We start from the raw sequence: 26,077 nt of genomic DNA on the forward strand, positions 1-26,077 counted from the left end.
CATGTATTACGTTCAAGATTCTCATCTAGCATCTGTGTATGGTACTACCTGTCCAATGATACTCATTATATGGGAATATTGGTGGTTGAAGTTATCATAATTTAGTTTAGTGGTCAAAGTTATATAGAACCAGATAATCCCTACCCACCTGAAATTATGACATGGAAATGAATAATGTCAAGGATCGATAAATTAGATACAATTATCTAGATAACGATAGAAATTTAAATTCGAGTAATCCAGAAATGAAGACAGTGCTCTATGATGTCATTCATTTGATTGCATATTATTCTCTTTGATCCCTAATCATTTATTTGTCCAAACGCCATAAAAAAATTAGATGCTGGAGAGTATCGATACATATATGAATGGTGTAGGGTGTTCGCTCCTGTCAGAACTCTGCTGCCAAAAAAGAGGCAATATTTGAGTCACTCAATTCCACCATCGGCAATGAAGAGCGGTTTAAGTCTTTTAGTATTTCGAAGATATTCACAAGAGTTGGCATATATAACTTCACTTCTCCTTCTTGTTCTCTTCTCGGTAGAGGCTTCCAACATCAATGACAATTTCGATATCTCATGGGGTACAGTTAAGTTGTTGAACAATGGCCAAACGGCGCAGCTCACTATGGATCAAATCTCAGGTAATTAAAGTATTTCATTTTTAAGGAGATCCTACATTTAATATTGTATGGATGTTTATAATAACGATTCTTGTTTCTCTAGGTTCTGGTTTTCAGTCCAAAAAGGAATACCTGTTGGGCAGCGTGAGCATGAGAATTAAGCTGATCTCAGGGAATTCCGCTGGAACGGTTACCTCGTATTATGTAAGCACCTATTTTCTCTCAAGAACGAAATCTTGCAGAATTATTTATTATCAGTTGATTGTACATAAACTCAATTCCTGAGATCCATATTTTAATTTTCAAGATTGCAGCCAGACCAGTCATAGTTTCGATAATACACAATATAGTAATGTCAGTATTTTGCATTCAGATGTCGTCCGAAGCTTCTTCTCATGACGAACTCGACTTTGAATTTTTGGGAAACCTTCCGGGAAATCCTTACATTCTTCAAACCAACGTGTTTGCAAGTGGAGTTGGGAATAGAGAACAAAGACTTCATCTGTGGTTTGATCCCACAGCAGACTTCCATAACTATTCAATTCTTTGGAACCACCAACAAATCGTGTATGTGCTTCGACTAACTGAAACGGAACCTCATTTAGAAGTTGTATTTAGAATTTTCAGGATTTCTTAAGATATATGTCTTTCTTATTGTGAAAACAGGTTTTCAGTTGATTCTATCCCCATCCGGGTATTCAAAAACAATGAAGGTGTGGGCGTCCCATATCCAAATAGTCGACCCATGAGGATCCTCTCCACCCTTTGGAATGGAGAGGATTGGGCTACCGACGGAGGAAGGGTTAAAATAGACTGGAATGACGCTCCCTTTATTGCCTCTTATCAATCCTTTGAGGTCGATGCATGCAGCGTGTCATCTCACTCTTCTTCGCCCTGTTCCAACAATTGGTGGGATCAATCCGAATTTGAAAGTCTAAACCAACAGCAGCTGAGGCAACTTAATTGGGTTCGCAAAAACTACATGATTTACGACTACTGTCACGACAAGTCTGGAAGGTTTTCTGCAACTCCACCTGAATGTGCATCGAATCCTTAATCACAATATTTGGTTACGTATTGTAAGATAACTGCAACTCAGCATATTTATCTCATTAATTATTGAATGGGGTCACATATAATAAGAGATGGATTGGAAATGATGTACCATCTCAACTCGGAATTATAAATTAGCCAATCGACTAAAGTGATCTACTTTTGGCACACTGTTTTTCATTTTAAATTGCAATATTGTCTGCGTCTACATGTATACGAAGCTTCAGCATTCATTGGAATAAAAGATGGCTTCATGTTTCGTGTAAATCTCTCAGTTATGAACGCCCTACCTCTTTGCCTAATACGGGAGTCTACAACGAAGATGTACGCCACTCTGACAATCGACTTTATTAGAGCAGAGTGTTTGGCCGAACAGATCTCCCATATTTTTAATTTTTTAATTAAGAAAAATCGAAAGATATGAAATTTTTTTTTTTAATTTATTATTTGATTATGAAATATGCTACAACAAGAAGTTGATATAGCATCGTTTTCCGATCTTTAGAAGCCTCTTAATGTTATAAGATTTAATATTATAAAGTATTATAAAACCAAATATATATTTTGTTCAGTACTTTACATACTCCGAGCTACAAAGATATTATTAGTAATGTAATTTAATTTATTTTCATACTGTAATTTAATATAAAAATATGTATTAATACTACAGTTTAAAATTAATACAATCTAATATTAAATTGAAACCATAGTATTGAGACATGAAATTAATAAATTTACAATTCAAAAATTAAAAAACGAACCCTAAAATGAAATCTTGGAAGTTTCTTCATCTTAAACAAACTTTATTCCAACGAAACCCTCGAAACTTTAAGTCAGCAAAACCATTTTTGAACATTTCAACACGGTGGCAATGAAACCCTGTGTCGATAACAAACAACCATTCATTTTATATTAGGGATTTCAACACGGTGGCAATGAAACCCTGTGTCGAGAACAAACAACCATTCATTTTATATTAGGGGTAAGGTAAGTTTCACCCATGATGAATCATAATTGTGAACAGTTTCATGTGATTGCCTTTGTTTATAGTTTTAAATTAGAGTAAAAATTTCATGTACAATGAAAAAGAAAAGTTTACATTGCAAATGAATAGATTTTGATTTCAATAGTTTTCTAATTTTCTACAATATTCATGACCTTATATGTTATGTTGGAGAATCTAATTCCAACCACATGTTAAGTGTCAAAACGGTCGCTCCAAATGTCCCAGTTTAGTTTGATTTAGTCGAGTTTAAGTCGAGTTTAACTCCACTCATTTATTGTTGATGTTTCCAATGTAATCTTATTTAACTGATTTGTAATACTGAGAAGAGCACGTCCTCTGCTTCAACATTTAGTTTTCTTCAATTTTTGTCATGGTTGGCAGAGCAGCGGAAGTTTGAAGAAGCCTACTACGAAGATGCAGAGAGAGAGCGTAAGACTCTTTGAGAGAGCAAAAGAAGTTTGAAGAAGCTTGTGAAGAAGCAGCAAGAGAACGAAGAAGTCGGCGAAGGCGAAGGTGAAACTAATTGAAAAAATGTTTAATTCAAAGTCAGATTATTTTTCAAAACCCTACAACATTGAAGACAATGTATTAACGTCCACACAAAGTACCAGAATCACGTTAGCATTACTAATGCTCAACGTCACTGCAAGAGAATGTGTTAATTTCAATTACTTGTATTGTTTTCTCCCTGATGCAGGTTCTCTTCCACGCACAGAGTGTTAAGGTAGAACAATTCCGCAATGTCGAAGCTCCTTCATCAAAATTCCGCAACCACCATTATATTTAAAAAGTCAAATGAGCCAGCACTCAACAATTGGGAAAAGCCAAGAGGCTTCCCTTGATTTCAGAAGCCAAGACAACCAAGGAGGCTTGGGATACCCTTGAGAGGATTTTTGGTGTAAGGGAGAGCACTGAAGTTGAAGTTGAAGGTGGATCTACAGCAGCATATCTACAACGAGATTAAAATTTTGTTAAATCCCACTGTGCTGAGCCATACGTGGATGATATATGTGAAGAAGTTGCAGAAATAGCAGAGAAGGAGCATGTAGATGCTCGTGAACCCCACTGTGCACAGCCACAAGTGGACTAAAACTTGGTGATTCCATAAACAAAGCTTGTTGATGAAAATATGATGATTCCAGCAACAAAGCTTCCTGATGACAATATGATGATTGCAGCAAGAAAGCTTGTTGATGAGAATATGATGATCCCACCAACGGAGCTTGCTGAAGAAGATTTGGTATAAATCCAGCAACAGAGCTTGTTGATGAAAGTTTGGTGAATCCATTAACAAGCTTGTTGATGAAAGTTTGGTGAATCCAGCAACAGAGCTTGTTGAGGAAAATGAAACTTCCATTGGAGCAGTCGATACTATGGTGAATCTAGCAAATAATATTTCTGATGTAAAATTTGATGAAGAATTGTTGGTTAATGATGAATGTTTGCACGTGATTGAACAAAAACATCATATAGACATGAGTTATTTGGTGAGAAAATCTCCCTTTAGTCAGTGGAAGACAATGTGTCTGTAGCAGCATAGGTTAGTAAAGAAGTCGAAGAGACAGAGACAGAAATAGAGGAAGAGGAAAACAAGGAAGCCCACAAAGAGGAAACAAAGACAAAAAAAGAGGCAGAGAAAGAAGTGCAACAAGCGAAAGCTCTCATTGTAGAGCAGAATGAACAAAACCAATGTGGTTTTGCAAATGTTTTAAACTTACCAATGATTTCCAATGTGCAGATACACAAAATTATTTTGAAGAACAATTAAATTTCCTTGAAGCATGGCTTGCAACACCATGCATTGATAAACTCTGCATAGAAGCTGCAGAAATGAATCTTGAAGAAAACTTGGATGATGAACAAATTAATGAAATTTTCAGGTATTGGAGTCGTGAAGTGATTAAATTGTATGATGGTCTTATGTTGCAGCGGATTGATGATGAAAAATGCACTACAAAAGATAATATGTGGTAGCAACCCACATACAAGTTATTTTTTTAAGAAGTCCAAGATATGCTTAGACAACCTGGAAGAATGGAAGACCTGCACCAACAAATGAAGACACTGAGGTTTAAAGGATACAACAAAAAGAAAAAGTTGAAACAGTTTAGAAGCTACAGAGAAAATAGAAAAATAAAAGTTGAAGTCAATTTTTAAATTGTAAACCTGACTGAGACATCGACGAGCAAGTATCTTAATTGAATTTTATGTGGTTGTAATTAAGGGGGAGTGTTGGAGAATCTCATTCCAACCAAGTATCTTAATTGAATTTTATGTGGTTGTAATTAAGGGGGAGTGTTGGAGAATCTCATTCCAACCACCTTGTTAGGTGTCAAAACGGTCCCTCCAAGTGTCCAAGTCCACTTTGAGTGGAATTTAACTCCACTCATTTATTGCTTATGTTTCCAATGTAATCTTATTTAAGTGATTAGTAATACTAAAAAGAGCAAATCCTATACTCCAACATTTAGTTCTCTTTAATTTTTGTCATGTTATAAGAAACGAAAATCCAAATAAAACCAAAAAAAAATATTTCATATATGCAATGTACATATCTTACACCATATTTTGATTTGCGTCGTTCGTATAGTATCACAGAAAATACAGGCTAGCCATCGCATGCATATTTCACAAGCAATATAGTGGCTTATTATGAAAGTGAATTCTCTCGGTCAAAAACGGTTTAAACTCAAATGCTACTTGAAATCGTAATAGGCATCAATATGGTAGGTCATCGGTAGGTGAGTTTTCCCATCTTATACCATGGAAGCTATGAAACTGTCAATTATGTTATCACTTTTCAAATGGATAAAAAATGTACTCCATTCACGTCATAGCAACCCAGTGATGGACAGAACCATGTCTATTCTTTTATACTTTATGAGTTTATTATATGTGGCTATTACATATTACATGTAAGTGGTAGATGAAACTGAGAGTGAAATCACTCCCAAAGCTTGATATATGTAAAATTACTATGGTTTCCATCATAATCTATTATAGTTAAGCTATGGTTTCCATCATTATGGTTTCTATCATAATCTATTATGAAACTGAGAGTGAAATCTCAAAGCTGGGTAAATATAAAATTACTATCTTTGAAGTATGATAAATATAAAATCTTTATTTCCAATTATCAATTTCAGTTTCCAATTAGAATTACCATATTCTTTATATCTAATCGGCTGTATTGAATACAGATCATGGGCTCCCCTGTGCCTTAAAATTTCATGGATTACAGGAACTAACTGGTGGATTTTGATGATGTCAATTTCTGTGTTCAAAAATATCGGGAAGCCCGATTAGAAAGTGGATTGAAGTGGCTCTCTTGTAGTCCATCGTCCATCAGGAAGATGACAGTAAATCGCGAGCAACAAAATAGTGATGAATGACCATGAACACTGTATCATCAGGTGTAACATATCCTAGTAATTTTTTTTTTCACTTAACCTAATTTAATGATTCTACCTTGTTATAGAATTTAACTACATCATATATTACACGTTTCAATATCTGATGTGTCATCAGATTAATATTTCTTTCGGTTTATGCATTTGGACATAATGAATTTCCGGTCTTTTGTCATCAGATTAACATTTCTACCGGTTTATGCATTTGGACATAATGAATTTCCGGTCAATATGCTCTTAGCTCTATTACATTAAAGGGTTAACAAAAGTTTTGGTTGTAATTCAAGTTCTATGTGTTCATTTATTATGTCACTGCTAGTGATATTTAGTGATAGTGTTGGGGTATTAATCAAATAATTTTGTAAAAAAAATTCTTTCTTTTATAGTTTAACATTGGGTTTTCGGGTTTCCAAAATGGTGACAGCGACCCGCCTCCATCACAAGGGCTCTATTTCTCTACCCCTAAAGTCACAGCGTTCCAGATGGTATTGACAGTTGTGGTATATTTTCATTTATTTATATCTCCGGGTTTTAATCTATGTATTGCCTTGCGTCTTGTTATGTTTATGTGTGTCATACCATTCGGTCATTATGGAGTATCCAGTTGTAGCACACTGGAGGTCTTGGTATTTGCGTGGATGTGTTGCTACGGCCCTTAAAACAAGCTCCACAACCTCAGCTTCCATAACCATGACTATTCGTATGTAAATTGTTGTAAAATTACTCCCAACCACCATATTAAACAACTGAAAACGACCATTTTCAGATAGTACGCAAGCAGATCAAGCCAGTAGTGTTTTGTTGCAAGGAGCAGATTTCATTTTTTAGCTAAAGGAATGTCAAGTTAATGTTTTGCAAGCCCAATGACGTAGAGTTGGTGATTAAGTCCAGGTCTTTACTACGCATTACATGAAATTACAGAGAATTAATTTGTGTCTCCCCGCCCATAACTTGCTTTTATTTTTTGTCTTGTTATGAAAAGATAAGTTGACAGCACAAGTCATATGAAGTTTCCAGATTTTTGGATTAATGAGATAGTATGAGTTTTTGAGCTTTTTAGTGGTTCATAAGTTTTACAGGGGTTGTAGGTCTACAGACAGGATGTGAAAAGAAATAGATTACTCGTTGTTATAGTGTTTTACGATACAAAACTAGAGAGCAGTTAAATATGTAAAAAAATTATTTTTCACAGCAGTGAATGAATTAGAGTCTTAGGTTTTGTAATTAAATTCTTAGGTTTTAGTTTTGTAATTAAAGTCTTAGGTTTTAGTTTTGTAATTGCTTTTTCCTCCCATGAAATCTTAATACAAATTATTTTAGTTGCATGCTCAGTCACATAGTCATATTTCTAGTTTTACTATGCATCTCTTATTTTACTCTTGACCAACCCACAAATACCTCAGTTCAATGGAAAAAAATTATGAATATTGGGCTATGACAATGAAGGCTTTGTTTTTTTCTCAAGATATTTGGGATTTGGTGGAGAATGGGTTCCGAGAACTAGTGGATGCAACATCATACAATGCTTTATCACAAGTAGAAAGAAACTTGCTAAGAGATAATAGGAAGAAGGATTCAAAAGCCCTCTTCTACATCTTTCAAGTTGTGCATGAGAGTATATTTCCAAGGATTTCCAAAAAAGTCCAATAAATCATGGGATATTCTCCAAACAGCTTATTAAGGCATGGAAAAAGCGAAGACAACCAAGCTTCAAATGCTAAGAAGAGATTTTGAGACAATTTGTATAAAAGATTCTAAGAATATAGACTCATTTTTCACACAAGTGATTGCATTGGTTAGTCAAATCAAATCTCATGGTGAGACACTTGAAGAAGGGAGGATAGTTGAGAAAATTTTAAAGATTTTGCCATCAAGATTTGACCATATTGTTGTGATTATATAAGAGACAAAGGATCTTTCACAATTTTCAATGGATGAGCTTCATGCATCATTGATTTCTCATGAACATAGGCTGAATAAAACATCAAATAATTCATTGGAGCATGCCTTCAAGACACAAGTTTCCATTAGTCAAGGTAGAGGCAGAGGAAGATCAAATGTTAGGGGAAGAAGAAGAAGTCCAAATAGAGGTGGAAGAGGCAATCCTTCAAGCTCAAGTGGAAGAGGCAACAATCAAAATCCAAGTCAAGGTCCAAGCTTAAATCAAGCACAAGGTTATATGTATGATAAATCTCAAGTTAAATGTCATTATTGTAAGAAGTATGACTATTATGCAAATGAGTGTAGGAAGAAACAACATGATCTTAGTAACGAACCAAATGCAAATTTCACAAAGAAAAATAAAAACCAAGGCATCATGTTTTGAGCTTGCAATGTTGCACAAGAGAAGCAAAAATATGTATGGTTTTTAGATTCATAGTGCATCAACCACATGACAGGGAACATATAAATGTTTTCCAATCTAGATGAAAATGTGAAATCTGAAGTGACATTAGGGACTCATAATAAAGTGTCTGTTATGGGTAAAGGAAGAGTTAACATTCAAACAAATAAGGGGGGGAATAAGTATATTTCATATGTCTATTTTGTTCTAGGATTAAAGCAAAATCTCATAAGCATTGGACAACTCATGGAAAAGGGCTACAATGTTTTTTTTAAATGGTTCAATGCACAATATTGGATAAATTTCCAAGCAAGCAGTTGATTGCAAAAGTGCAAATGACAAGTAAAAAAATGTTTCCCCTCTAGATAAAACCATATTTGAAGGAAGAAGGTTAGCAGGCACAACTATCAATGAATTTACAAAAAGATGAAAGAAAGGTAGTTGTTGTTACACAAACAAATTTTCAAGCATAGGTCAAGGATGAAAATTGGTTATGGAATTCAAGATTTGGTTACCTTAATTTTGGAGGTTTAAATTTGTTGCATAGGAAAGGCACTTTGAAGGGATTTCCACTCATAGAAAAACTAGACAACTTATCTGAAGGATGCATCTTGGGAAAACGACATAGAGAATCATTTCCAGTAGGAAAGTCAATAAAGGAAAAGACACCCTTGGAGATTATCCATTTAGATTTATGTGTACCAATGCAGACACCATCAATTGGTGGAAGTTATTATTTCTTGACATTCATAGATGATTATACAATGAAGACAAAGGTCTAGTTCTTAAGACAGTAGAGTGAAGTGTTTGAGCGCTTCCACCAATACAAAGTGACTTGTTGAGAAGCGAAGTGGACATTATATCAAAGTTTTGAGGACTGATAGAGGTGGAAAATACATCTCAAATGACTTCCTACATTTCTACAGGGAGCATGGAACTCATAAGAAATTTACAATAAGGTATACACCTCAACAAAATGTTGTCACAAAAAGGAAAAACAAAACCATTATGGAAATGGAAAGGAGTATGTAAGGTAAAGCATTTTCCAAATGATTATTGGGTTGAAGTTATTGCTTGTGTAACATACATTATAATTAGGTGTCCAACCAAAAGAATCAAGAATATGATTCCTGAAGAAGCATGGAGTGGAAGGAAGCATAGTGCCACTCATATCAAAGTGTTTGGATGTGTGGCTTATGCACATGTCCCAGATGAGTTAAGGAAGAATTTGGACAACAAGGGGGATAAATTCATATTTTTTGGATATAGTGATGAATCCAAAGCATACAAGCTCTACAATCCATTAACCAAGAAGGTCATAATCAGCAAAGATGTTCAGTTCATAGAAGAGGAGGCATGGGATGGAAGTTTTGAGAAGACAATTAATGTAACAAAAATCATACCACAAGAAGATAAAAAAGAATTAACAACAGCAAGTAATTCCTCATTGGTGACTCCTCCTACACCTATTAAAGCTCAACAAAGCGGTCATAAAGTGACGTCATCAGCAAACAATAAGACAATGTCACATAGTCAAGCAATTACTACTCCAAGTGCACCATAGAGACTCACAACATCATCTTCTCTAAGCGCAACATCAAGAGACATGTCAAGTCCATCTTCTACAAGAATGAGAAGACAAAAAAATCAAAATTTTAAGTGAAATTTATGAGAAAAATGAAGTTGACAGTAGCAAAGCTATGAATGTTTTATATGAGTTATTTTGTCATATAGATGATCCAATTTATTTTGAAGATTTTGTTACAAAATAAAAATGGGTTGTAGCAATGAATGAATGAATGGAAGCTATAGACAGGAATGACACATGGGAGTTAGTGGACCTTCTGAAAGGAAAAGAAGTCATAGGTGAAAAGAAGTCATAGGTGTCAATTGGATCTATAAGACCAAAAATAATGATGTGGGGGAAATAGAAAGGCGTAAAGCAAGGCTAATTGTTAAATGCCACAAGCAACAATATGGAAGAGATTATGCAAATACATTTGCACCAGTCGCAAGAATGGAGACAGTGCACACAGTGTTTTCAATAGTTGCACAACATAGATGGAAGGTGTACCAAATGGACATGAAGTTGACATTATTGAATGAAGTGTTGAAAGAGGAAGTATATTTGGAGTAGCCATTGGGTTATGAGGTTCAAGGCCAAGAAGGAAAAGTTTATAGACTGAAAAAGGCTCTTTATGGGCTAAAGAAAAAATTGTGTGCATGGTACAACAAAATAGATGCATACTTATTGCGCAATTGCTTTGACAAATGTGATGGTGGGCCTACTCTCTATATCAAAGAGAGTGACGGTAAACTTCTTATTGTTTTTTTGTATGTAGATGCTTTATTTTCACTAGGAGAGGTAACCTCCTCATTGTTGATTTCAAATAATTCATGAAAAGTGAGTTTGAAATGACATATTTAGGGTTGTTAAGGTACGTTTTGGGCATAGAAGTGAAGAAAACAAAGAATTGGATCTTTATTTCTCAAGAAAAGTATGCCTCAGATGTTTTGAAGAGGTTTAATATATAGGACAACAAGCATGTGACAACTCCAACTGCCATAAAGTTGAAATTAAGCAAAGATAATTATAACAGCAAAGTAAAGTGTAACAATAAGGAAGACTGTAACAATAGTGTCAATCTGACATTATACAAAAGTATGGTTGGAAAATTGATGTATCTAATAGCAACTAGGAACAATATAATGTATGCAGTGAGCTTGGTGTCCAGATTCATGGAGACACCAAAGGAGACACATTGGCAAGCAGCCAAAAGAATACTACGGTATGTTAAAGGGACAAAAGAATATGGTATTTTGTACACCACAACAAGAGATTTCAATTTGATTGGCTATACTGACAGTGACTGGGAAGGAAGTGTTGATGAAAGAAATAGCACGTCAGGCTATGTATTTCACATGGGTTCGAGATCTATTTCACTGGCTTCCAAGAAGTAGCCAATGGTGTCACTATCAACAACATAAGTTGAATATTTTGTTGCAATAACAAAAATGTGTCAAGTTGTTTGGATGAGAAGGATGTTGGAAGATTTATGACAGAAATAAGAGGGACTGACAACTATCTACTGCGACAAATTTTTTTGCAATAATGTTATCAAAGAATTCTATCTTTCAAAAAAGGATCAAACACATTGACACCAAGTATCATTTTATAAGAGAGTTGATTAACAATGGAGAAAATATTTTGCAGCACTGTAGGTCATAGGAGCAGCTTGCAAACACCTTCACAAAGCCATTAGCAAGAGATAATATTGGTTATATGAGAGTTTTCTTGGGCATAGTGAATATTGGTGGTTGTGATTAATGGAGAACGTTGGAAATTATTCCCAACCATCGCATTAAACAACTGACAACAACCATTTTCAGAAAGTATGCAAGCAATTTTTTGCAGCAGGGAGAAAAAAAAGATTCTCCTCTGTGCACAATCCCGCAAATGATGACATCAGATATCAACGTGCTTGGACCTATGATGAATACCACAGAGATATTAATGCAACTTTGATTATAAAAATATATCACGGTCAGATCCATCTCTTGACTGAAGATCCCCACAAGTATTTTCCTCATCCATATGGCCTGACATGTTGCTTGACTTGCAGCCATGTATTTAGTCTTTGCTAAGCTAAGTGCCACAAACCTTTTCTTTCTGTTGTACCAGGAAATAGTTGTGGACCCAACACTTAAGATAGCACATGAATTAATTTTCAGGTCTGATGCACTCCCTACCCAATCTACATTGGCGAAGCCTTGGAGCTTCACTCCCTCTGTCCTTTTATACCATAATCCATACTCAGTAGTTCCTATGAGGTACTATAAAACATACTTTGTTGCTCTCCAATACATGTTGGTATGCCTCACCATAGCTTGACTAAGTTGGTTCACTGCATAGCACATGTAGGGTCTTGTGTTCACAAGATACATCAAATACCCCACAAGTTGCTTGTAAATGGTAGCATCAACCTCTTCACCTGAAGTGGCGTTCTCCTTCCTCCAGTTGGTAGCCGGAGGTATGTTCATGGGCTTACAACTCTCCATGCAAAATCTCTTAAGTATTTTAGAGGCATACTTCCCCTAAGAAACAAACAATTCACCATCACCTTGCCAAAATTCCATCCTAAGGAAGTAATGCATTAAATTCCCTTGCAATATCCTCTTTGCAAGAGCGGATCAGCTACTCATCACCTGTCAATATTAAATCATCAACATACAAAACAAGAATAAGCAACTTACCATCTACCACAAAATGATAAAGGTTCGTATCTACTTCACTTTTAGTGAAGCCCAATCCAATGAGATAATTGTTGATTCAAGAGTACCACGCTCGAGGTGCTTCTTTCACACCATACAATACTCTCATGAGTCTACACACATGTGACATATAGGTGAGGAAATTATCCTGGGGAAAGGCCACCCTCTGGTGGGAAGAAATTAGAGTACCACGCTCGAGGTGCTTTTTTTCCCGGTGATAAATATAAAATCTTTATTTCCAATTATCAATTTCAATTTCCAATTAGAATTACCATATTCTTTATATCTAATCGGTTATACTGGATACAGATCATGCGCTCTCCTTGTGCCTTAAAATTTCATGGATTACATGAACTAACTGGTGGATTTTGATGATGTCAGTCTCTGTGTTCAAGAATATCGAGAAGCCCGATTAGTAGAAAGCGGGTTGAAGTGGCTCTCTTGTAGTCCATTAGGAAGATGACAGTAAATCGAGAGCAACAAAATAGTGATGAATGACTATGAACACTGTATCATCAGGAGTGTAACATATCCTAGTAATTTTTTTTTTCACTTAAACTAATTTAATGATTCTACCTTCTTATAGAATTTAACTACATCTATATTACACATGTTTCAATATCTGATGTGTCATCAGGTTAATATTTCTTTCGGTTTTTGCATTTCGAAATAATGAATTTCCGGTCTTTTGTCATCAGATTAATATTTCTGCCGGTTTATGCATTTGGACATAATGAATTTCCGGTGAATATGCTCTTAGCTCTATTACATTAAAGGGTTAACAAAAGTTTTGGTTGTAATTCAAGTTCTATGTGGCCATTTATTAGGTCACTGCTAGTGATATTTAGTGATAGTGTTTTGGTATTAATCAAATAATTTTGTAAAAAAGAAAAATCTTTCTTTTATAGTTTAACATTGGGTTTTCGGGTTTCCAAAATGGTGACAGCCACCCGCCTCCATCAGAAGGGCTCTATTTCTTTACCCCTAAAGTCACAGCATTCCAGATGGTATTGACGGTTGTGGTATATTTTCCTTTATTTATATCTCGGGGTTTTAATCTATGTATTGCATTGCGTCTTGTTATGTTTATATGTGTCATACCCATGGGTCATTATGGAGTATCCAATTGTAGCACACAACCTATGTATTGCCTTGCCTCTTGTTATGTTTATATGTGTGTCATACCCATCGGTCATTATGGAGTATCCAGTTGTAAGACATTGGAGGTCTTGGTATTTGCGCGGATGTGTTGCTGCGGCCCTTAAAACAAGCTTGACAACCTCAACTTCCATAACCATGACTATTCGTATGTAAATTGTTGTAAAATTACTCCCAACCACCACATGAAACAACTGACAATGACCATTTTCAGAAAGTACGCAAGCAAATCAAGCCAGTAGTGTTTTGTTGCAAGGAGCAGATTTCGTTTTTTAGATAAGGGAATGTCAAGTTAATGTTTTGCAAGCCCAATGACGTAGAGTTGGTGATTAAGTCCAGGTCTTTACTACGCAGTACATGAAATTACAGAGAATTAATTTGTGTCTCCCCGCCCATCACTCGCTTTTATTTTTTGTCTTTGTTATGAAAAGATAAGTTGACGACACAAGTCATATGGAGTTTCCAGATTTTTGGATTAATGTAATAGCATGAGTTTTTGAGTTTTTTAGTGGTTCATAATTTTTACAGGGGTTGTAGGTCTACAGACAGGAGGTGAAAAGAAATATATTACTCGTTGTTATAGTGTTTTACAACACAAAACTAGAGAGCAGTTAAATATGTAAAAATTTTATTTTTCACAGTAGTGAATGAATTAGAGTCTTAGTTTTTAATTTTGTAATTGTTTTTTCCTCCGATGAAATCTTAATACAAATTATTTTAGTTGCATGCTCAATCACATAGTCATATTTCTAGTTTTACTATGCATCTCTTATTTTACTCTTGACCAACCCACAAATACCTCAGTTCAATGGAAAAGAATTATGAATATTGGGCTATGACAATGAAAGCTTTGTTTTTTTCTCAAGATATTTGGGATTTGGTGGAGAATGGGTTCTGAGAACCAGTGGATGCAACATCATACAATGCTTTATCACAAGTAGAAAGAGACTTGCTGAGAGACAATAGGAAGAAGGATTCAAAAACCCTCTTCTACATCTTTCAAGTTGTGCATGAGAGTATATTTACAAAGATTGCCAAAAAAGTCCAATAAATCATGGGATATTCTCCAGACAACTTATTAAGGCATGGAAAAAGTGAAGACAACCAAGCTACAAATGCTAAGAAGAGATTTTGAGACAATTTGTATAAAAGAGTCTGAGAATATAGACTCATTTTTCACACAATTGATTGCATTGGTTAGTCAAATCAGATCTCATGGTGAGACACTTGAAGAAAGGAGGATAGTTGAGAAAATTTTAAGGATTTTTCCATCAATATTTGACCATATTGTCGTGATTATATAAGAGACAAAGGATCGTTCACAATTTTCAATGGATGAGCTTCATGCATCATTGATTTCTCATGAATATAGGCTGAATAAAACATCAAATAATTCATTGGAGCATGCCTTCAAGACACAAGTTTCCATTAGTCAAGGTAGAGGCAGAGGAAGATCAAATGTTAGGGGAAGAAGAAGTCCACATAGAGGTGGAAGAGGCAATCCTTCAAGCTCAAGTGGAAGAGGCAACAATCAAAATCCAAGTCAAGGTCCAAGCTTAAATCAGGCACAAGGTTAGATGTATGATAAATCTCAAGTTGAATGTCATTATTGTAAGAAGTATGACCATTATGCAAATGAGTGTAGGAAGAAACAACATGATCTTAGTAATGAACCAAATGCAAATTTCACAAAGAAAAATAAAAACCAAGGCATCATGTTTTGAGCTTGCAATGTAGCACAAGAGAAGCAAAAATATGTATGGTTTTTAGATTCATGGTGCATTAACCACATCACAGGGAACATAGAACTGTTTTCCAATCTAGATGAAAATCTGAAATCTGAAGTGACATTAGGGATTGATAATAAAGTGTCTGTTATGGGTAAAGGAAGAGTCAACATTCAAACAAATAAGGGGGGGAATAAGTATATTTCATATGTCTATTTTGTTCCGGGATTAAAGCAAAATCTCATAAGCATTGGACAACTCATGGAAAAGGGATACAATTTGTTTTTTAAATGGTTCAATGCACAATATTGGATAAATTTCCAAGCAAGCAATTGATTGCCAAAGTGCAAATGACAAGTAACAAAATGTTTCCCCTCAAGATAAAACCATATTTGAAGGAAGAAGGTCAGCAGGCACAACTATCAATGAATTCACAAGAAGATGAAAGAAAGGTAGTTGTTGTTACACAAACAAATTTTCAAGCATAGGTCAAGGATGAAAATTGGTTATGGAATTTAAGATTTGGTCACCTTAATTTGGGAGGCTTAAATTTGGTGCATGGGAAAGGCACTTTGAAGGGATTTCCACTCATAGAAAAACTAGACAACTTATCTGAAGGATGCATCTTGGGAAAACAACATAGAGAATCATTTCCAGTAGGAAAGTCAATAAAGGAAAAGACACCCTTGGAGATTATCCATTCATATTTATGTGGACCAATGCAGACACCATCAATTGGTGGCAGCTATTATTTCTTGACATTCATAGATGATTATACAATGAAGACAAAGGTCTAGTTATTAAGACAGTAGAGTGAAGTTTTTGAGCACTTCCACCAATACAAAGTGACTTGTTGAGAAGCGAAGTGGAAATTATATCAAACTTTTGAGGATTGACAGAGGTGGAAAATACATCTCAAATGACTTCCTACATTTCTATAGGGAGAATGGAACTCATAACAAATTTACAGCAAGGTATACACCTCAACAAAATGTTGTCACAAAAAGGAAAAACAAAACCATTATGGAAATGGAAAGGAGTATGTAAGGTAAAGCATTTTCCAAATGATTATTGGGTTGAAGTTATTGCTTGTGTAACATACATTATAATTAGGTGTCCAACGAAAAGAATCAAGAATATGATTCTGAAGAAGCATGGAGGAAGGAAGCATAGTGCCACTCATATCAAAGTGTTTGGATGTGTGGCTTATGCACATGTCCCAAATGAGTTAAGGAAGATTTTGGACAACAAGGGGGATAAATTCATATTTGTTGGATATATTGATGAATCCAAAGCATACAAGCTCTACAATCCACTAACCAAGAAGGTCATAATCAGCAAAGATGTTCAGTTCATAGAAGAGGAGGCATGGGATGGAAGTTTTGAGAAGATAATTAATGTAACAAAAAGCATAGCACAAGAAGATAAAAGAGAATTAACAACAACAAGTAATTCCTCATTGGTGACTCCTCCTACACATATTAAAGCTCAACAAAGCGGTCATAAAGTGACGTCATCAGCAAACAATAAGACAATATCACGTAGTCAAGCAATTACTACTCCAAGTGCACCGTAGAGACTCACAACATCATCTTCTCTAAGCGCAACATCAAGAGACATGTAAATTCCATCTTCTACAAGCATGAGAAGACAAAAAATCAAAATTTTAAGTGAAATTTATGAGCAAAATGAAGCTGACAGTAGCAAAGCTAGGAATGCTTTATATGAGTTACTTTGTCATATAGATGATCCAATTTATTTTGAAGATTTTGTTACAAAAGAAAAATAGGTTGTAGCAATGAATGAATAAATGGAAGCTATAGACAGGAATGACACATGGGAGTTAGTGGACCTTCTGAAAGGAAAAGAAGTCATAGGTGTCAATTGGATCTATAAGACCGAAAATAATGATGTGGGGGAAATAGAAAAGCGTAAAGCAAGGCCAATTGTTAAATGACACAAGCAACAATATGGAAGAGATTATGCAAATACATTTGCACCAGTCGCAAGAATGGAGACAGTGCACACAATGTTTTACAATAGTTGCACAACATAGATGGAAGGTGTACCAAATGGACATGAAGTTGACATTACTGAATGGAGTGTTGAAATAGGACGTATATTTGGAGCAGCCATTGGGTTATGAGGTTCAAGGCCAAGAAGAAAAAGTTTACAGATTGAAAAAGGCTCTTTATGGGCTAAAGAAAAAACTGCATGCATGGTACAACAAGATAGATGCATACTTATTACACAATTCCTTTGACAAATGTGATGGTGAGCCTACTCTCTACATCAAAGAGAGTGACAGTAAAATTTTTATTGTTTACTTTCATGTAAATGATTTATTTTCACTAGGAGAGATGACCTCCTCATTGTTGATTTCAAATAATTCATGAAAAGTGAGTTTGAAATGACATATTTAGGGTTGTTAAGGTACTTTTTGGGCATAGAAGTGAAGAAAACAAAGAATTGGATCTTTATTTCTCAAGCAAAGTATGCCTTAGACATTTTGAACAGGTTTAATATGTAGGACAACAAGCATGTGACAACTACAACTGCCATAAAGTAGAAATTAAGAAAAGATAATTGTAACAGCAAAGTAAACTATAACAGTAAGGAAGATTGTAACAATAGTTTCAATCTGAAATTATACAAAAGTATGGTTGGAAAATTGATGTATCTAATAGCAACTAGGAACGATATAATGTATGCAATGAGCTTGGTGTCAATATTCATGGAGACACCAAAGGAGACACATTGGCAAGCAGCCAAAAGAATACTACGGTATGTCAAAGGGACAAAAGAATATGGTATTTTGTACACCACAACAAGATATTTCAATTTGGATGGCTATACTGACAGTGATTGGGAAGGAAGTGTTGATGAAAGAAATAGCACGTCATGCTATGTATTCCACATGGGTTCGAGATCTATTTCATGGGCTTCCAAGAAGTAGCCAATGGTGTCACTATCAACAACATAAGTTGAATATTTCGTTGCAATAACAAAAATGTGTCAAGTTGTTTGAATGAGAAGGATGCTGGAAGATTTATGACAGAAATAAGAGGGACTGACAACTATCTACTGCGAGAAAATTTTTGCAATAATGTTATCAAAGAATTTTGTCTTTCAAAAAAGGATCAAACACATTGACACCAAGTATCATTTTATAAGAGAGTTGATTAACAATGGAGAAAATATTTTGTAGCATTGCAAGTCATAGGAGCAGCTTGCAAACACCTTCACAAAGCCATTAGCAAGAGATAATTTTGGTTATATGAGAGTTTTCTTGGGCATAGTGAATATTGGTGGTTGTGATTAATGGGGAACATTGGAAAATTATTCCCAACCATCGCATTAAACAACTGACAACAACCATTTTCATAAAGTATGCAAGCAATTTTTTGCAGCAGGGAGAAAAAAAATTCTCCTCTGTGCACAATCCCGCAAAAGATGATATCGAATATCAACGTGCTTGGACCTATGATGAAATACCACAGAGAGATTAATGCAACTTTGATTATCGAAATATATCACTCTCAGATCCATATCCTGACTGAAAATCCCCACAAGTATTTTCCTCATCCATATGGCTTGACATGTTGCTTGACTTGCAACCATGTATTTAGCCGTTGCTAAGCTAAGTGCTACAAACCTTTTCTTTCTGTTGTACCAGGAAATAGTTGTGGACCCAACACTGAAGATAGCACATGAATTAATTTTCTTGTCTGATGCACTTCCTACCCAATCTGCATTGGTGAAGCCTTGGAGCTTCACTCCCTCTGTCCTTTTGTACCATAATCCATACTCAGTATTTCCTATGAGGTACTATAACACATGCTTTGTTGCCCTCCAATACATGTTGGTATGCCTCACCATAACTTGACTAAGTTGGTTCACTGCATAGCACATGTCGGGTCTTGTGTTCACAAGATATAGCAAAGACCCCACAAGTTGCTTGTAAATGGTAGCATCAACCTATTCACCTAAAGTGGCGTTCTCCTTCCTCCAGTTGGTAGCTAGAGCTATGTTCATGGGCTTACAACTCTCCATGTGAAATCTCTTAAGTATTTCAGAGGCATACTTCCCCTAAGAAACAAACAATTCACCATCACCTTGCCAAACTTCCATCGTAAGGAAGTAATGCATTAAATTCCCTTGCAATATCCTCTTTGCAAGAGCGGATCAGCTACTCATCACCTATCAATATTAAATCATCAACATACAAAACAAGAATAAGCAACTTACCATCTACCACAATGTGATCAAGGTTCGCATCTACTTCACTTTTGGTGAAGCCCAATCCAATGAGATAATTGTTGATTCGAGTGTACCATGCTCGGGGTGCTTCTTTGACACCATACAATGCTCTCATGAGTCTACACACATGTGACTCCTGATCATATGTCTCAAATCCTTTTGGTTTCTCTATGTAAATTTCCTCCTTAACAACACCATTGAGAAAGGTGGTCTTCACATCCATTTGGTGGATCTTCCACCCCATCTATGCAACTAATACACGAATTGATATGATGGAGGAATACCTTGGCATAGGGGAAAATGTTTCCTCATAGTCAATTCCCTCTACCTGAGAAAATCCTTTGGCCACAAATCTTTCCTTTTACTTCTCGATGCTCCAATAAATTGCATTTTTCACTTAGCTCTGGAACGAACCATTTATTTCCCTTCTCATCTCAGCACCACTTCCCATACACTTTTCTACATGATGGATTCATATTCTTCCACCATGGAGTCAAACCAAACAGGTTGAGAAATCTCTTCCTCAAATGAATAAGGCTCTGTCTCAATGAACTTTTTCATGAGCGCCATGTAATAAGTGTACCTATCAAGTGACCTCCTTTGTCGGCATTGTGATGTAGGTTCTCCCACATTATCCCTAGCATCCTACAACAATCTATCTACTTCTCTGGTTTTCTTTCTCCCTTCTATGGATGTTTCTTATTGAGTGGGTGTCTCCACTTGGCCTCCTCTCTGCTCCTCCATTTGTGGTTGCTCCACAACCAGCACATCCCGAGGCTCCTCCTTTGGAGTTATAATCTCATGCTCCAGTGAGATACTGGTCTCTTGTTCCATAGAGCATCACATTGCCTTCTCCTCATCAAACTTGACATATCTCCTCACCATTTTCATCCTCAATGAAGGAAAATACACCCAGTAATTGTGTGGGGTTTCAGTCTATCCTACAAAAACTCCCAACTTTGCTATAGGCTCAAGTTTTCTCCTTGAATCCTTGAAGACATGACAATAAACAAAAGCTCCAAAAATTTTGAAATGAGACACATCAGGATTTCTCCCAGAGAAATATTCCTCTAGTGTGATCATACCAAGTACTCCATGAGGACTCCAGTTTTGCAAGTATATTGTTGTGTTACATGCTTTTGCCCATAGATGCAATGGCATCCCCTGGCATAGCTCTTGTGGCTCCCATTATGCCCATGTTCTTCTTCTCAGCCACCCTATTTTGTTGTGGGTTATGGATTTCTATCAGTTCTCTTCAAATACCTTCTTTGGCACAGAAATCCTTGAAGGAATTCAAGAAAAAATCACCTCCATTATCACTCCTTAGAGCCTTCACCTTCTTCCTAGTCTCCTTCTCAACTAATGGCTTGAATTCTACAAATTTTGAGAAAATTTCATCCTTTTTCTGCATGAAGAAGATCCAACATTTTCTAGAGAAATCATTAATAAATACATTGTACTTATGTTTTGTTGTGGAGGATGTAAAGAATGGTCCACAAACATCAAATTGGACTCGCTCCAAGATTGCATCTGCTCTACTATCTCAGCCATGGAAAGTGTATTTGACATATTTCCCCAATTTGAAACCCTTACATACATCCTACTGGACAACAAAGACTTTAGGGAGACCGGTGGTAATTTGTTGCATGATTTTTAAGGCACCATGGTGTAGATGACCCAATCTCTTGTGCTAGAGTTCTCCAACATCACGACAATGCACATGTTCTGCCTTGCTAATCAAAGCAGCACAATTTCCCACCTCAAGATTGTTTAGGTTCTTCACTCGAACTCCAATTTGCTTCACTTTCCTGGTAGTTATGTCTCTCACAAATGCTTTCCCTTTACTGAAAATAATAGCATAGCCTCTTTCCTCCAAAATTGCTACAGAGATCAGGTTCTTCTTCATTCTAGGTACAAACATAACATATTTGAGCCGAAGAGTGGAGGATTTCTCCCTGAAATAGGTGATAGTACCAATTCATGTAACAACGTACTTCCCATCATCCCCCAATTCGATATGCATCTGGAGATCCCTCTCCTCCAAGCTACTGAAAATTTCCTTACACCTTGTCATATGGAACGAGGCACTAGAATCAAGGTATCACGCACTCCCCATAACAATGTTGGCCATGCATGCTATGAGGGTGAGGTCTAATTCAAATTGTGAAGCCAATGCTTTGCCTCCTTCTCCTCCTGAAGGCTTCTTGTTAGGCTTCTTGTGTGGACATTTTGTTGCATAGTTCTCGTATTCATGGCAGTGGAAACATTTTATCTTGCTCAAGTCCTTCTTCTCGCCATTATTTTGGTTATATTTAGGTTTGCTTTGGGTCTTCTTTCCTATTCCCTTCTTCCCCTTCCCAACCAAGGAAAAAATTTCTTCATCCTCTGCTCTAGATGATGTTCCATCTCTAGTATTTCTCCTGATCCCTTCTTGAACCAAATTGGACCACACTTTCCTAATTTGATAATTTCTCCCTTTCATTCACAGAGTCCTGGTAGCTATTCCAGGATTTTGGAAGGCCTAGAACAGCTAGGCTCACCAGGGCATTTTCTGCAGCATTCACCCCAACCCCTCCAAGCTCATCTCAAACTTGTGTAAATATGGAGAGATTCTCAGGAATAGTCTCATTTTTTTCATCCTAATCTTTCGAAGTTTGTCTTTCAGGGCCAATTTTCTATGGTCAGTGTTATTTTAGAATAGCTCAGTTGGTTCCTTCCACATAGCATATGAAGTTTCTTTTCCATGGAGATTTGAGGCTACATGGTCTCTCACACCTTTCGGAAGAATTCTCCTAGCCTTTGCAACATCCTTCTTCCACTAGGTTCATTGTTGTGCATCTGACTATGGAGGTTTTGCAATATTAGTTTTCACATATTCTAACACATGATTATCATCAAGCACTGCTTCCATTCAATCCTTCTAGGATATGAAATGTGAGCTACCCTCCAGGGTATACTCCAATCTCAGTTCTTTGAAAGACATTCTCCTTATCCTGAAGGAAAATTGTTGAATTCAAAATTTCTGAGAGACAAATTCGAAATATTGGTTCTAATATGATTTCAAGGCTCTGATACCATGTAGAAATTTGATAGAAATTGCGACTGCTCAAGATTTCAAACTAAAAACCAAGAGACACAATTCTACTCTACTGATCTGTGGAATGAAAATCACAATTTAGAACAACATGCAACAAGAAAAACCACAAGAACATAGTGATTCCTAGGGGAACCCAACTAGGAAAAAGCCCTCAAGCCTCTTTGCGTTAATCAAATGAATAGAGAAACTGTAACAATTTCCTGCTCCAGCTTTAAGCACAACCTAAAAAAGAATAATTGTTCTCACTGTTGAATGAGACCCTCTAGCCAACACTTAGCCAAATTTCTGGCTCATCCAACCTCCTATTTCCTTGAAAAAAATCCTTAGTAAATTAGCTCCTAAAAGATCAGAATTTCCTCCTATTTCCTTCCACAAATCCCAAGGATTGATAACCTACCTACATGCAAAAATATGTACACTCAACTAGTATACAATTAATTTTACATAATTGCATTTTCCTCCACTCAAGTTGGGAAATTTGAATTACATGAATGCATTAGATATTTTTGGTTGACTGATGAGTTAAATGATAGATCTCTAATATAGAATGATGCCCCACAACACAATTTACCTTCAACTAACTCTATCAATAGTTAGAGGTAAGTTAATTGAATTCGACTGAAAATAACTGGATTAGATTACTAAAATTTAGCAATCAACACATGCACAATTGAGCTCCAAGCCCCTAACTCAAATTTACTGAGCTAACTGAGTGACAAGATCCATGTCACACTAGTTAAATACCTCCAAGTTGTCCTGCTGATGTGGAATTTTGATTTTCTCAATTTGACTAAGGCTAAAGTCAAATTGAACCTTTCTTGCTACATTTTCTAACATTACTTGTAATATTTTTGGTCATAAACAAATAAGTTTTAGAGCTTATCTAAGAAATGAATATGTGAGAAATAGAAATAAAGAATCTTAAGGCCTCAAAGAATGGTTTTGTGAGCACCAAAACTGATGAAGGTGGTGTGTGAAGATAAAACTCATTTACTCCCTTTTTGTATCATGTTGAATTCCAAAAGTTCAATCATTATGCTCACAAAGCATGTGATTGTAGAAGCAACACATTAAGGTTTTCTAAACAAATCAAGGAATAAGATATTACCAAACATAGACAACAATGCATGAAGGTATGGAACATGAAGCAAGAAAAACAAGAGGAATGTGGACTTCTTGTATATTCTCAAAGAAAGAAAGAAAATGGTTTATTGTTAGTGGATGCTCATAACACATGACAGGATATTAGAGTAATTTTCTTACTCTAAAATAAGAAAAAGGATCTAGTGTTTCCTTTGGATATAATGCATTAGCAAGGATAGATGGAAAGGGCACAGTTAGTCTTGATCATGGAACGAATAAAACTCAAATGTCTTGCATGTTGAAAGGATAAAACACAATATTCTAAGTGTGATTAAAATGTGTGATCAAGGATATGATCTCACGCTTCAATCTAAAGGATGTGAAATAAGGAAACTAGGTTTAGGAAGATTGGTGGAAAAAGAAACCAAGACTTCAAGTAATGTATACGTCCTCAATGAAGTTAATGGAGAAAATTGTTGTCATATTTCTATCAAATCATTAGTAAAGGAAAGAGTAAGCTTAAGGAAAGTATCCCTTTTCCATTTATTTCAAAGGGGGAGAGGTTTCAAATAAAAAGAGAAGTTGCAGACAGGTGAGTAGTCCTTTGTCATTAATGTCAAAGGGGAGGGGGTGATTACAGACAGGTGGAGTTATTTCGCAATAGTTCTTAAATTTCTTAGGTTGCCATAAAAGAAAAAGGGGGATATTGTTGAAAATTATATTTTCATTGATGTCAAAAATAGTGGGAGACCAAGATGGATCCCCAACTAAAGGTTAGGGAGTACTATAGTATTATTGTAGAATTAACTAAGTGTTGCCATCAATGACAAAGGGGTAGTTTGTTGGAAATATTGTTTTCATTGATGTCAGATATAGGGGGATACTATATATGTATATGATAAAGGTTACAAAATGAAGATTGTTGGATATTTTTTTGGATGCCCTATCTTTGAAGGTGTTTTTACTCTAAAAACCTAGCTCAAATGGGGTCATAATATATATGTTTAAATATATCAATTTAATACCTTTCTAAGGGATATTGCACTCCTTATAAATCTATAGTAATGAGATATGAAATATTTTGTTAGGTCATACTAGACAAAAAGTACAAGTAAACCCAACTAGAAATTGCATGTAAAGTCATCCAATTTTACAATTCAACCCCATAAGTGAACAAATAAATACTATAAATTAAAGGATAGATGAGTGCATTTGAAGTCAATCCAGGGAAGAAGAGATTTATGGTGTGAAACAGAAGCTAGGGAATATTCTTGGGGTTTTTAAGGTGGAGTAAAAATGTGATTTTGGAGTGCACAATTCATTTTGGAATTTTTGCTATAACTTTTCTTCTAGGATATTTCAAATCATAAAACTTTGAGGAGATTGAGGGAAAATATTTTTATGTTTGTGGCAGAAACTTTAAATAGTGGTTTGTTTTAATTTCAAAGATATTTTCTAAGGAAATTAGGGTTCACAAATTCTTTTGAAATCTACTTCAAACATATCAGCTTAAAATTTTCGCTATATTTTTCTCTGGGATGTTTCATGTTGTAAAACTTTGAGGAGATATAGGGGAGATATTCATGTTCATGTGGTAGAAATTTCAAACTTTGGCTCATTGTAATTTCATAGATATGATTTGAGGAAGTTAAGTTTCTTGAATGCTTCTGAAATGTGCTTCAAATAGGTCACTTTGGAATTTTTTATTTTGTTCTAATATGTTTCAAACTGCCAAATTTGCCTATTCATACTATTCATTTCTATCTTTGCCTGCAAAGTCTTACCACCCAACCATGGACCTGGCAAATAAGTCCAGAGTTCCCCCTCTGAGCTCTTCCAACTCATGACAGTGGCTAAACAATTTGGTACCTTGGGCATCCAAACTGTGTCTAGCCTCCAGTATGGTACCTCTGGATTGTTTCCCAAGCTCTATTCCCACTGGCTATTTTGTCCATCTCTAGGATGAAACCATTCAAAGCAGTATTCTTTCCCCAATAGATTTTTTCCAACCCCCCACTGTTCTTTCCTTTCTCTTTTTCAGAGAA

General features: G+C 35.7%; 1 protein-coding gene across 1 annotated transcript; it reads left to right on the forward strand.

The window, feature by feature from the left end:
• Positions 1-258: 258 nt before the first annotated feature.
• On the forward strand, positions 259-2,036 carry LOC149247275 (xyloglucan endotransglucosylase/hydrolase protein 24-like). The gene is made up of 4 exons (XM_089455854.1): positions 259-643; positions 726-826; positions 996-1,189; positions 1,289-2,036. The coding sequence occupies exons 1-4, from the start codon at positions 451-453 to the stop codon at positions 1,677-1,679; spliced, it is 879 nt and encodes a 292-aa protein (XP_089311980.1). The 5' UTR covers positions 259-450; the 3' UTR covers positions 1,680-2,036.
• Positions 2,037-26,077: the final 24,041 nt, after the last annotated feature.

Source organism: Pinus tabuliformis, chromosome 7, assembly GCF_031772625.1.
Source record: "Pinus tabuliformis cultivar Carrire ecotype Pingquan chromosome 7, CPIR1, whole genome shotgun sequence".
Classification (NCBI taxonomy): domain Eukaryota; kingdom Viridiplantae; phylum Streptophyta; class Pinopsida; order Pinales; family Pinaceae; genus Pinus; species Pinus tabuliformis.